General features: G+C 42.1%; 1 protein-coding gene across 1 annotated transcript; it reads right to left on the bottom strand.

The window, feature by feature from the left end:
• Positions 1-826: 826 nt before the first annotated feature.
• LOC149284391 (PHD finger-like domain-containing protein 5A) lies at positions 827-3,807 on the bottom strand. The gene is made up of 4 exons (XM_089496834.1): positions 3,756-3,807; positions 2,558-2,581; positions 1,257-1,423; positions 827-916 (listed from the first exon to the last, which is right to left on the bottom strand). The coding sequence occupies exons 1-4, from the start codon at positions 3,805-3,807 to the stop codon at positions 827-829; spliced, it is 333 nt and encodes a 110-aa protein (XP_089352960.1).
• Between the last annotated feature and the right edge of the window lie 9,663 nt (positions 3,808-13,470).

Genomic DNA, 13,470 nt, shown 5'->3' on the forward strand with positions numbered 1-13,470 from the left:
GGTCCTAGCCCCCCTTTGAATAGACAATGGCTCACAAAAGTCCATAGCAGCTGAGATATCAGTCTTAGGTCCAGATCTTCCTCCGTCTCTGCAGCCATAACTTGAACGGCCTACAGCGGCTGCCGCAATACTATGACTTGAAAGCCTTCTTGACGGCTCCTTTTCTGCCGTCCAGTCCATATGCCCCTAGAAGTTAGCATCTTCCAAGGAACGGTACATCATCTCGTGGCCAGCCACACCTGCCTAAAAAAAAAAAATAAAAAAAAAAAAATCGCAAGATAGCCGTCGCGAATGGCTACTTAACTCTTTTAGATGTTTGAAGTCTTCCCTGGGGTGATTTCAAGGTTATGTAATCTGACTTTTGAAACAGTAAAAGTTCTAGGCCTCAGAGTAACTGGCAAATAACTTTTTAGATCTCGTCAAGACCTCTTCTGGCATCTCCAATGTCATCCTTACAGTTGAGTTCACTAGAGGAGCGTACACACCTTCACCTCTGGGACAAACCACAGGAGGGGAACTTGTCCAAAGGCTCATCACCAGGGAGGCCCAGGCAGTCATTCCAGCGTCCTCCCCAGGACCCATGACTGGCTTTAGGCCCCCAATTGCTCTACCGAGAGGTATCTGACTGTTTAACTGTTAGAATTGCTGCACATTTAGCTAAGTGTAAAATCACTCTCTTTAGTTTCACACACACAAAAAAAAAAAATATGAATGCATTTGTAAAAAGACACTTTAATCAACATAACTTTAAAAAAAATACATGTAGCTGCTACAAATGTCCTTCTTAAACACTATTTTCAGCCACTTGAATCAACCAAGGTCCAGGTTACCTCTTCTTAAACCCATATTTTTTCCTCTCGTAGAATAGATCTGTTTTAGAACTTCCCAAATTCACAATTTTGGGACAGCCATCTCTCTGGAAAAAATAAACAGAATGGAATAAAGTATTAGAACTGAACTCTGATATTAAAATTAAGCCACATACATATTTGAAATACACAAAGTCGTCCAGATGTATTCTGGTTATTCTATCCAATTAACTGACAAAGGAGCCTGGTACATTGAACACAGAAGCTGAATACTCAAATAAAAAAGGTAAATTAGTTCAATTATTCCACAGAATTCTTCTGCAATAAAATATTTCATATAATTGAATATAAGGTGCATGGATGTCAGCAATAAAGGGCTTCTTAAAACCCCAGGATCAGGGCTTGTAATCTCTAACTAAAGTACTGAGAGCTGCACACATCACTTACATCCTTCTCCTGAATTGTGCACTCCTTGCAGTAGTAAGCATCAGATACACCGGGACCTCCGCAGATAACACAGCGTCCCTGGTAAGAGCCATAGTTGCACTCATCACAAATCCGAACAAGTGTGCAAGGCCGCACATAGGAATCACAGATCACGCACTTTCCATCACCTGAAGGAAAAAAAAATTATTTAAGGAAAATGTGACCAAAAAAAGACTCAAACCTGACTCTATCCTCTCAACAGAAACAGTAGTTTTACATCTTACTATATTGATCCATTTTAAATTCCAAAAAAATCTCTTAATTTGTAGTTTTTTTTTTTTATATCTATAATTGCATTACACAATAGGGTTGATAAGACATAGGAATCTTTATATTTGAAATATCATAAAACAGTGTCCACATCAATGGCAACAGACACCCCCACTATTTTTTTATTAGTGTAATATTAAAGTTTTACATACTACATTTTCAGACAGCTGTATATTAGCTGTTTGGTGGTTATTCTGGTTCTGTTAAATAGACAAACACCCTGCCGACTTATACTGCCTTGTGGTAAACCACATAATGATTCCATAAATCACCTACCCAGACATGCTAATGAAAGTGTATGGATGAACAGACTACAGTAGCATTGCTATAAATGATCAGCTCAGTGTGGTGATTGGTCACCAAAAATATCACAAATGAAAACAATGGCAGCCTCTAGGTTGGCAGATAAAGGAACTTTACTTTCACAAAATGAGATAATACCAAGTTTTCTTCAGTGCTGATCTACTTTATTGTATACAGCAAAATCATCAGAGTCCTGCTGGGTGATTAACAATCAGCCATTCGGCAGTATAATGAGGAGTATGGTTGTTTGTCTAGTAGACTGGGCTAAGAACACAAATGGATATAGCTGTATGAAAGAATTCTGCAAAAATAACTAAAAAGCATTTTTGAACTTATGTTTAATCACATGCTAGTAATCAAATTTGGTGGCACTTTCCCTTTAAACTAGCTATCTACGAGGAGCTGAATTTGCCCAGGAAGGAAAATAGTCTCCCCAAGGTAGTGTACACTGTCTATAAGGGTGTCCCCCAAAATGTAACTGTACAAAAACTATGAAAATTGGCCGAACCTCCCAGTTCTCCCAACCCCAGCAAGGGATGGACAATTTCAGAACTACATACAGAAAGATGTCAGCATAAATACTGTTTTTATTAAAAACATAGATTAGTTACTCGGATCCTTAACAATAAGAAAATAGAAAGGGGAAGACATGGTAAAAACCACCTTTGTTCTTACTAGTAGATACTTACATTTTTCACACAGTCTGCCGATGGCTGCAATGGAAAGAGAACATGTTAATCAGCAGTCACACCCATTACATATTACAAATGAACTTATGTATTCATCATATTATATTCCTACCAACGAGAAGTTATGTATAAAATGCAGTTACAAATCTGTGTTTAAGTGTTTTATGTAAGATGTTTTGATTTCAAAGGAAGCACCTTCCTACTTTTTTTACCCCATTTTGGAAGAATGTATAAACACCTTCTCAACCAAGGACGTACTATGTCTAGGCAAACAAGGACGTAATAGTAGGTACTATGGTTTTTAGAAACGCCATGAAGCAACCTGGGTTGTCCTCTGTTACCAAATAATGGAGAAGGCCCAAACAGAATTTCAGCAATTCTCTTTCAGGGATGTCAGTCATGACAATGCCGCAAACAAAATTAAGTACAAAGGACCCAGGGCGTCTATCCAGGCTGTCCTGAGACCTCTGATGAGGCCCCCTCTGGAGGCTGACCACAAGTAATGTGATAAGCAATGCCAGGCAACAGAGCCTTCGGTGAATAACACAAGTGGGGCATATATAATATATATATATATATATATATATATATAATTAAAAATTAGACATAGTTCATATTAAGAATAATAATAATGTCATACTTCAGTGAGACTTAAGGTTTACCATCCAGTTACAAAAGATAGATCAATTAGTCTAAGTCTGTCAAACCTCTTTGAATATGTACTGTAAGAAGTGCTAAGTAAATTGCTGCCGTTATATAAATAAAAGATTATATTACTAGAAGCAAAAAAACTCGACAGGATTAGCCCTTGATAATGCATAGCGAACGTGTTAAAACTGCAGCTCGCCTGCAAAGTCAGTTTAGTGAAAGCCCTAGCTGCTGGGAGGAAGTTGCAGACACAAAGTGTGGACAATCACATTTATAAAACCTCGCTACAAAGAGGCCTAAGACTCACAGCACTCTTACGTAACCACAATCTACAAAAACTAACACTAAACGTACATCTGTTCGGTTATGTGAATAAGCATACGGTACACATTAACCCTGTGTTCTTAAAGGCCATGCATTATGAATAAATGAGTCCGCCATTTCTGAACTAATCGGCTTGTATCGTATCCTTTCGCTGAACCTTAAAAAACACGCGAATATGTTTTCCGCACGAAAAGCTCGATCACTACATCTGTAACCAAACACTCACCCACTCCAGCCTGCTTTCTACAGAAAATCAAATCAGGGTGATGTTTCGCCATACTGTATCGGACGCCGCATACAGAACACCCGCGCTGCTTCTGCGTTCCAAGCCTCGATCTGAATCCAAACGACTCTCACATCCGCCTCGAAGTTACCAATGGAGTGTTAAATGCTCGAGACAGAAATGTATCTTGCAGTGTTCTCTAACACTTTAGATTGACCGCTGTAGATTGAATTAAACTAACTTTCCGAGTGTCATACAGACAAATGTGTTCCTCTTGCTAAGGAAAGGTGAATGGAGATGCGTATGAAAAATGTGTACTGTTATATATGTGTTTATATATACCCACCAACGTCCTTTTATCAAATCAGTAAAAGAGCCATCCAGTTACCATAAAATATGCTGTTTTAGCATCAGCTGCAAAAATGAGCATATGCCCAATAATATCAATACGAAACCAATAAGTGAACCATAATATTCCGAGACCACTCTATTTTATAATTGAACAATCATTTTCGTTTGGTGGCAAGCATTGCATTGGATAAAAAATGGCCTTGTACTCATATAAGCATAGTCTCACCATACTTTTACTCACCGCCACTAAGGCGACAATTCGCAGGTTTTGGAAACAGCAGTGCTCCCCGCCGATATCGGCGGGGCTCTCCCGGGTTAACTTTATCCACCAGATGAAGGAAATGGTTATGTCTTCTAGGGGTCTTGACCACAAGCATGGCCTGAAATGGCTACCCTGGCAGTCCTTTTTCACGTCTCGGTCATTCCACTCACTCATCTCTAACACTCCAACCGCATGACCCTCGATATTCTCAACGGACAGACCCCTCGGGTTCGCTTCTTATTTTCTCTGACACCTCTCTTGGTAGGGACAACACCTTAGATCTAGGCACCTACTACTTACCTTATTTGAGTACAAGCACTTTGATTCTCACATCTCCACCGGACGGGACGGGACTTTTGGTCCCACATATTTGAGTTTCTTTGTTTTTTATGTTTCATTTCATGTATTGTATTATCACGGTTTTCACATCCGCAGCTAGGCATTCTCATCACACAGTCATCTCTGCGCCCGATGGTGTTGTGATTCGTATCCAGATACCCTGGATCGACCTACTCAGTAATAGCAAATGTGTTTTTTATGCCATGCGACTTTTGTATCCTCTCGGGGTACGGGTTGTCTTTTGACTCTTTTATTTTATGGTCCGCACTCCGTACCTGCTGTATCACACACCCGCTGCTAATTATTTCTGTACCTATGTTGTATACTTTGTGCAGACTGTCATGATACCAATGTATCTTTACAATGCCTTGTATCCTTTTTACATGTCTTTTAATAAACTGTGAACTGTTAAAAAAAAAAAAAGGCCTTGCATGCTTTAAAAGTGAAAATAACTATGTAAAGGGTACATAAGAAAACAAAAAATAGAGGCGATTAAACAGATTGTAAATATATCATATATTGTGCCCATATCTTTTCATAGGAATGGCGGGTGTTGGACACCATGTGTGAGTTCCATCTTGTGGGGGATTCACATACAACCGGTGTCTACCTACTGACAATTTAGTTCCTAAGAAAATATATCATGCTAAGGGGAGTGGACGCTGGCAGAACTGGTGTCGTCCCAAGTAAAGACTGGGCACCTTCCACTTTGTAATTTTGGGCAAGTTTACCATATGCTACATGATTCTTATGCTATGACAATCCCTAAGAAAATATGTAATCACTTTAATTGGCTGCTAAGCCATTTCCCACCCTGGTGCTAAGCTGGTTTTCGGCATTTTGGTGCATCTCACGTTTAAACGCGTTTAGAAGTAAATTTCTTGGGAATAAACTATACAAACCATATATTGTTTTTTTCAGCACACCGAGCAGATTCCAAATATACAATTTTTATATGTGTATATCTCATTAGGTTTGCAAAATAAAGCCAAAAATGGGAAAAAAGTGTAATTTTTCACTTCCGACTCAATAAAAACTAGTTTGTAATGTTATTTTTCTAAACTCTAATATCAAAACCTGTGTTGCTAAATATTTGTAGTAGGTAACCGGTCTAAAATAAACAGAAATTGAGAACAGTAGACTGTGTTTTTCTAATATTTTATTGCTAAAAGTTAAATTTATTAGACTATCACAAAAGACATCTTTAAATTTATTTCAAATCTCCGTTTATTGGCAAGTCATGACAAAGTACATTCAGAACAGTCATTAGCATACACTGACAGTGTGCATGAAGAGACATACGCCATAAAAACATAGATATGCAAATATAAACAAAGTATGCGTAACACAATGACGGCGAATATGAACGCTTGGAACGGCAATCCAGAGCCAGCGTAGGGAGGACGCCAAATACATGGACTTTGCCAGAAAAAGAAAATACATTGGAGGAGGGAGATCCAGTGACAAAGTAGGTACCATAAGGTAACATAAAGAAAAACATAATTAAATTCAACATAATAAAATAAACAATGCTCCGAGTGTGTGTCGTGGGTGTTGAGCTAAGGTAAGAAAAAATAAAACATGTAACATGTAGAGGGTGCCATGAAAAGTAAAGAAGACGCAGGGGATGGAGTGAAGGTGTAAGTACGCCCCCCCAAAAAACTGGAGAAGTTAGCAAGAGCGTGACAGCAGGTCTAGTAACCGTTCAGAGGCTACGAAAGTAGTCCAAGGTAACCATTTAATGTCATTGGCATATTCACGACCGTGCGCCGCAGCTACCAGATCCTCCATACGGCATATGAAGTTAACCCTAGCAAACCATGCGTCGACAGGTGGGGGACCAGGAGTCCTCCAGTATCGAGGTATAATGGACTTAGCTGCATGTAGTGAGCTGGTCGACCGTCTTACAGATTTTAGGCTGTTCATCCTCGAGTAGTGCCACGCGGTCGCCAATATGGCGGATGTCGTTTCGTATGTCAGCCAAACTCGCATGGATCCCCTGCGTAGCTCTAGCAATAATATCGGCGATGTCATCCTTTGTAGGCAAAGAGTCGAGCTTCTCCTGCCAATGTGGATTCAAGGAACGAAGGATGGACGGTTGCGGATCTCGAGAGTCGTCTACGTCCGCATCGCTAAGTGCACCAGCTGGCGAAGATGGAGGCCTGAGAGGTGAGTCGCGGGAATCGTGGTCCGAGGATGCCGCGAAGTAGGAGCGAACCGAGGCATGTGATGACTTGTCCCGGGAACCAGAAGGTTTAGGGGTCCTGTTGGGTCTATTAGTTTTGCCCATGACGAAGTGAAACCGGTATACCGAAGCGTAAAATCGGGCCTGATGCGCTGGAGCTCTGGACTTAAGCGTCCATCTTGGTTGCCGGCTAGCCACGCCCACCAAGACATCTTTAAATTTAATGCATGGCTGCCGTCAATTAAACAGCTCTAGCTGCCTTGGATGTTAAAATATGCCAACAAAACTATATATTTTTAGAAACTACACCCCCAGCTGCAGCAAATGAGGTCATACTTGTATTTGTATCACACATCTGATGTGCACAACAAATAAGTGAATATCACACTTCTAAAAATAAAAAAATATTAAATTAAAAGCAACAAGTTCATTTATGTCTTGCGCACTCCAGTCTTGTGCTACTAATACATGCAGCCCCTCATTTGATGCGCCAAGGGGTGTCGTTTCTGAAAATATATACTTTATGTACCATAATTTAACTTTCCAGCTGTCTAGAGCTGTCTAATTGCAGGCATCACCCCTAAATGTTTTAAGACAATTTTTTAACAAGATTCTCCGATCTGCCATATCTGAAGTTAAAGTGGTCTAGACATCTGGGAAGTTAAATTAGGGTACATAAAGTACACATTTCAAGAAACTACACCCCTCGGAGCTTCAAATGAGGGGTTACATGTATTTCTAGGACAAAAGTTGAGTGCACATATAATGATGGAATATGTCGCTTTGGCTAGAAAATATGTTTTTTCTAACCATAGCAACATGTTCATTTGTGTCTTGCGCACTCCAGGTTTGTACTAGAAACACATGCAGCCCCTCATTTGATGCGCCAAGGGGTGTAGTTTTTGCAAATATGTACTTTTTGTGCCATAATTTAACTTACGTCAGCAGCAATGCCACGTCAAGGCTTCAACCCTAACCATTCACACGCCTTTCATAGCTCCATTCACTCGCAGAAGCACACACCATACTTTCCATACATTCACTCACAGAAGCACACACCATTCTTTCCCCTTACAATCCCAAAGAAATTATCGTAAAGGGAGAAAAAATAAATCACTTTTACAGCAAAAATAAGTTTTGCAGTAAAAGTGCAAGGGGCTCCAGGGATGAGATGGTTAACTTACGTACCCTACAGGCTAAATGGCTGATTTTAATAATATTTGCAGTTCATCAGGATTTCAAAAATTGCCTTCCTCTACCATTGGCTAAATTTAACCCCATGATCAAAGGGATCAGATGAGGGGCAGATCGCCGGGGTAGGTGGTGATGGGGGTCCACAGACCTCCATCAAGGTAGGGTAGTGCTAGCAACGGCACCATGCCGTCGTTAGCAGTCAAGGGGTTCAAAAGATAAGGGTTTCTCAATAAGGGTTCTTGTTCCATCACTTGTGAAAGATGACTTTTTGGCAGGACATTCTTCCCTCTTTCACTAATAGTAATAGGTGCCTGCAAATAATTATTGACGGTAAATGACTTGATTAGCTGTGCTTTTTGCACAACAAATCATTTAAATAATGATTTCTTGAGTTTTTGGTTTAAAGAAATCGGTAGGCAGGTGTCATGATTAACTCATATAACGTAGTGGATGCATGGAAGGGTAACCAAGCAGAGGTGGTTAGTTTCTTTGTTTACGCATTCAATGAGTTAATCTGAGGTTGATTTAATGTGTTTCTTTGTGAATGCCCTCTGTATCTGTTCTGGCTAGAGGTGTCATCTTCCCAAAGGACCCCTGTGGTGATTCATGGCCTAACAGATAAGGACCCTGAGTTATAGGAATTCCATTCCTATGTTAAGTGGAGGGGTTTCCATCACCTTTACCCCACCATAACTTATTGGCACATCAAAGATGGGACCCGATTCTTGGGGATGGTGTCATATAATCAGTCATGTGGTCAGAGGGGCGTTTGCTTGCAAAAGTCTGATTTAGGGACAAAGCAGCGACCTCAAAGCAGCACTCCATGATATACTCTGATCGGAACAACATCGTAAGAAACCATCTGGACTTAAGGAGTTCCCACAGGCCTACTTATTGGAGAAACTCGTGAGTGAGGGTCCTGTGTTTAAGTCCTTTGTTTTTAAGAACTGTTTGCCGTTTTATTTTTCTTTTGTATGTCTTGTTTTTTGTAATTCTGGCACTGTGTAATCTTTGTCTTTTTGTTATTAAAATATTCATAATCCAAGTCTGTCTTTGGGCTCTAGTATCGATACCCACAAACCCTAAGAGAGGATAACACGTTACCATATTGTTATTAAGTTTTACAGGATATATATATATATATGTTAGTTGCCCGGGGTGGGTTGATATATATATAGAGATAAAGGTTCTAATTCGGATTTCTCACGAATCCGGTATCAAAATCGTGAGTGGTGGCAGACTACCTGGGGGGATACAGGCAGGATTTGGGGGTTAATTTGGTGTAACTTATGCCTTGTTAAGGGGTGAAGTTAGTAAATCCAGAGGCCTGGTGCTATTAACCCCTTCATGCCCACGCCCTCCACACAGTCACGGCTTGGCAAGTAGTCCTGACCGTGACAGCAGGGGAGTAAGGGAATGGGGGAAAGGGAGGAACAGAATGGGGAGGGAAAAACATGACAGGAGCAGCCAGGCCCGGACTGGGACAAAAAATAGGCCCGGGCATTTAAGCCCGAGCAGCCCATATTTATTTATTTATTTATTGTTAAAGCCCACCCTTCATGTACCATCTTTGCATTTACTCATTCACACAAATCATTAACACATTAATTAATGCAGTCTCACAAATCATTCAAGCAATTCATCCACACATGAATTCATTGTCATACGCATTCACACAATTCATCCACACATTTATTCATTCATTCATTCTCATACGCATTCACACTACCCCCTCTCCCCATCTTATCTGCCCCTTCTCACTATGTTCCCCCTTTTCACTATGTACCCCCTCTCACTATCTATACCCTCTCCCCATTTCTCACTATCTAACCCCCCTCTGCCCCTTCTCACTGCACCCCCCTCCGTCACCCTACTTACCTTGTTGCCGGAGCAAGCAAGTAACGGCCGCATTAACGCAGGGCATAAGGGGCACCTGCCCCTTAAGCCCGCAGCAACTGCGACCGGGTCCGCCACTCTATGGGGCCGGGAAGCCCCCACCAGGGCCGGCCTTAGGGGTCTGCGGCCGCACAGGGCTTACATTAAAACATCGGGGGGGGGTTTTAAACTTTATTTAACATCCTCCATGTTAAATAAAGTTAACAAAAACTTTATTTAACATGGAGGATGTTAAATAAAGTAAAAAAAAACCCCGATGTTTTAATTTAAACCCTGTGCGGCCGCACACCCGTAAGGCCGGCCCTGGTGGGGGCTTCCCGACCCCTTAGAGTGGCGGACCCGGTCGCAGTTGCGTTAATGCAGCCGTAGAGGCCGCAAAGGCCCAGTCAGTTCGGTCCTGACTGGGCCTATTTTAAGGTAGGGGCCTGGAGCTGCAGCTCCATCAGCCCCTAAGTCAATCCGGCCCGGCCCACCGGGCAAACGCCCGGTTTGCCCGATGGCCAGTCCGGGCCTGGGAGCAGCAATCCCCGTCGCAGCGGGGTATAAACAAATCACCCATTGTAAGTGTACTACAGAGGTCATTTTAGGTCACATTTATTGCTATCAAATAACAACTGGTCTGTGGAGAAGTCAGGGCCGGCCCAAGACTTAATGCCGCCTGGGGCGAAGTTTAAAATGACGCCCCCCCACCACTGCCGATGCCATTATCTAACCCCCCCCGGTACTTCCCTTTAAACAGTCCTGCGGCGAGTCTCCCTGCTCTGCCACGGTGCCGGCTTGTAATGCTGAGCGCCGGAAATTGACGTCACTTCCGGGACTCAGCATTGCAAGCCGGCACCGAGACCGAGCTAGAGGGCGCCGAGCAGGTAAGCGAAAACCACTCGGCGCCCCTCTCCTCCGCTTAAAAAAAAAAAAAAAAGCACTTGGGGCTGCAAAGTGCAGCCCCTTCTAAAGTACCGCCTGGGACAATTGCCCCACTCGGTTCCATTGTAGGGCCGGCCCTGGGAAAAGTCCATCTACAGCTTTCTCTTGCTGCTGGAGAAGCCTGAAATAAAAATGGGATAGGCCTGTCACTTACAAATGAAATACAGATCAATTTTTTTTCAGGCATTGTCCATCTGCCCCATGGAGCGGCACAGCAAGATCATGGGCCAGTTAAGGGGATTCTCTGCATTATGTTGCGACATCTGTGCTGTTACAGTACCAGCCTCTATCACAGCTGTAAGGGTGCTGGCCGCTAACCATACTCCCAGCTCCGCCTCTATTCCGCCCCCCCAAAAGGTGTTTGGATTTGGATATCTGAAGATCTTGAGATGTTGAGAGGTATGTGGATGTTGTAAAAATTGTTAACGAACATAAACTGGAGGGAGCGAAACTATACTTACTGTCTTTTAGTAAAGGCTTTGCTGAGAACTGGAAAACAAACGTAGGCTATGTGAAGAGGAAGTTCCTTTGCTATAGCTCTGCTTTATATGGACTTTTTATAGGAATTCACAAGGAGGGTGCCATTCAAAAAATCTTGCAGCTAAAGTGTTGTGTTAAGGATGCTTTGTGACTTGCTAGGAACCTGCCTGATACTGAGAAAGGGACAGGTCACTGTGCATAACATTTGGTGAGCCGCAGTTGCTTAAACACTACCCTACAGTATCTTTGATATTCTCCAGGAGAAAAACTAATCCTATCCCCGGCGTCTGCCCTCTTAGCCCTTTGACTTTTGTTGTATTCCTTTCACCCCACTCACTCTTCACCTACCATTTTAGATTGTAAGCGTGTTTCAGCAGGGCCCTCCTCACCTATTGTTTCTGTAAGTCGAATTGTTATGTTATATACTACTTGTTATGTCCTGTCTACCCATTGTAGACCGCTACAGAATATGATGGCGCTATATAACACAATAAATAAAAAACCCTAATACCCAGGTGCAATGATGCATTTACCATTGGGCCTAGGCCAGTGATCCCCATTTGCCCACTCCTTGTCAGAGTCTGCATTGCCTTAAAAGGCTTGTTATAATGAAATATGGGATATTCCTGTTTGTGCTCCTGAATATGACAGATCAAAGATCTCCCCTGTAACTGGCCCATTGAGCAGCAGGAGAGCGATCTACCACCCGGTTAGGCAGCAGGGGGACTGCCTCCATAAGCCTTCACTGCACAGTTGTAATTCTTACTGCTATTCCACAATCTATGTGTTCCTGGAACATTTTACTTTTTTGCCATTCCTTCTATATACAATTATATCAATTGTATGTTTGTGAAGGTTTTACGTATAGTGTTTTTATTCACTGTACATGTTATAGACATATATATTTGGTTTATTGGACTAAGCTCAAGATCCAAAAAGTGTAAACACTATTACAAATGAAGGGTCGGTGCCCCTATTAGAAATTTTCAGGCCCACTATGAATTTAGGACTATGTCCCCACTGTGTCACAGCCTATAATGATAACCTCCAAGGCATGTTAAAATAAAAAGCCTCCCCCGTTGTTCCTTGGATTTAAACCATTTTTTTTCCCTTAGGGATTTTTGTCCATATCGACATGACAGCATCACGCAGTTGCTGCAGATTTGTCAGCTGCACATCCATGATGCAAATCTCCCGTTCCACCACATCCCAAAGGTGCACTATTGGATTGAGCTCTGATGACTGTAGAGGCCCTTGGAGTACAGTGAACTCATTGTCATGTTCAAGAAACCAATTTGAGATGATGTAAGCTTTGTGACATGGTGCATTATCCTGCTGGAAGTAGACATCAGAAGATGGGTACACTGTGGTCATCAAGGGATGGGCATGGTCAGCAACAATACTCAGGTAACCTTTCACATTTAAACGATGCTCAATTGGCACTAAGTGGCCCAAAGTGTGCCAAGAAAATGTCCCCCACACCATTACACCACCAGCCTGAACCGTTGATAAAAGGCTGGATGGATCCATGCTTTCATGTTTTTTACGCCAAAGTCTGACCCTGCCATCTGAATGTCGCAGCTGGAACGGAGACTCAACGGACAAGCCAACCTTCTTCCAGCCTTCCAATGTCTAATTTTGGTGAGCCTGTGCATTCAGAGATGGTATTCTGGATACCTTGTTGTAACAAGTGGTTATTTGTTACTGTTGCCTTTCTGTCATCTCGAAGTCTGCCCATTCTCCTCTGACCTCAACAAGGCATTTTTGCCACACAAATGCGCGCTCGATGTTTTTCTCTTTTTCAGACCATTCTCTGTAAACCCTAGAGATGGTTGTGCTTGAAAATCCCAGTAGATCAGCGGTTTCTGAAATACTCAGACCAGCCCGTCTGGTACCAAGAACCATGCCATGTTCAAAGTCACTTAAATACCCTTTCTTCCCCATTATGATGCTCGGTTTGAACTTCAGCAAGTTGTCTTGAACACGTCTACATGCCTAAATGTATTGAGTTGCTACCATGTAATTGGCTATTTGTGTTAACAAGCAATTGAACAGGTGTACATAATAAAGCACCCAGTGAGTGTGTG

This window comes from Sceloporus occidentalis, unplaced genomic scaffold (assembly GCF_023333645.1).
Source record: "Sceloporus occidentalis isolate IW3139 unplaced genomic scaffold, rSceOcc1.0.p SCAF_94, whole genome shotgun sequence".
NCBI classification, from domain to species: domain Eukaryota; kingdom Metazoa; phylum Chordata; class Lepidosauria; order Squamata; family Phrynosomatidae; genus Sceloporus; species Sceloporus occidentalis.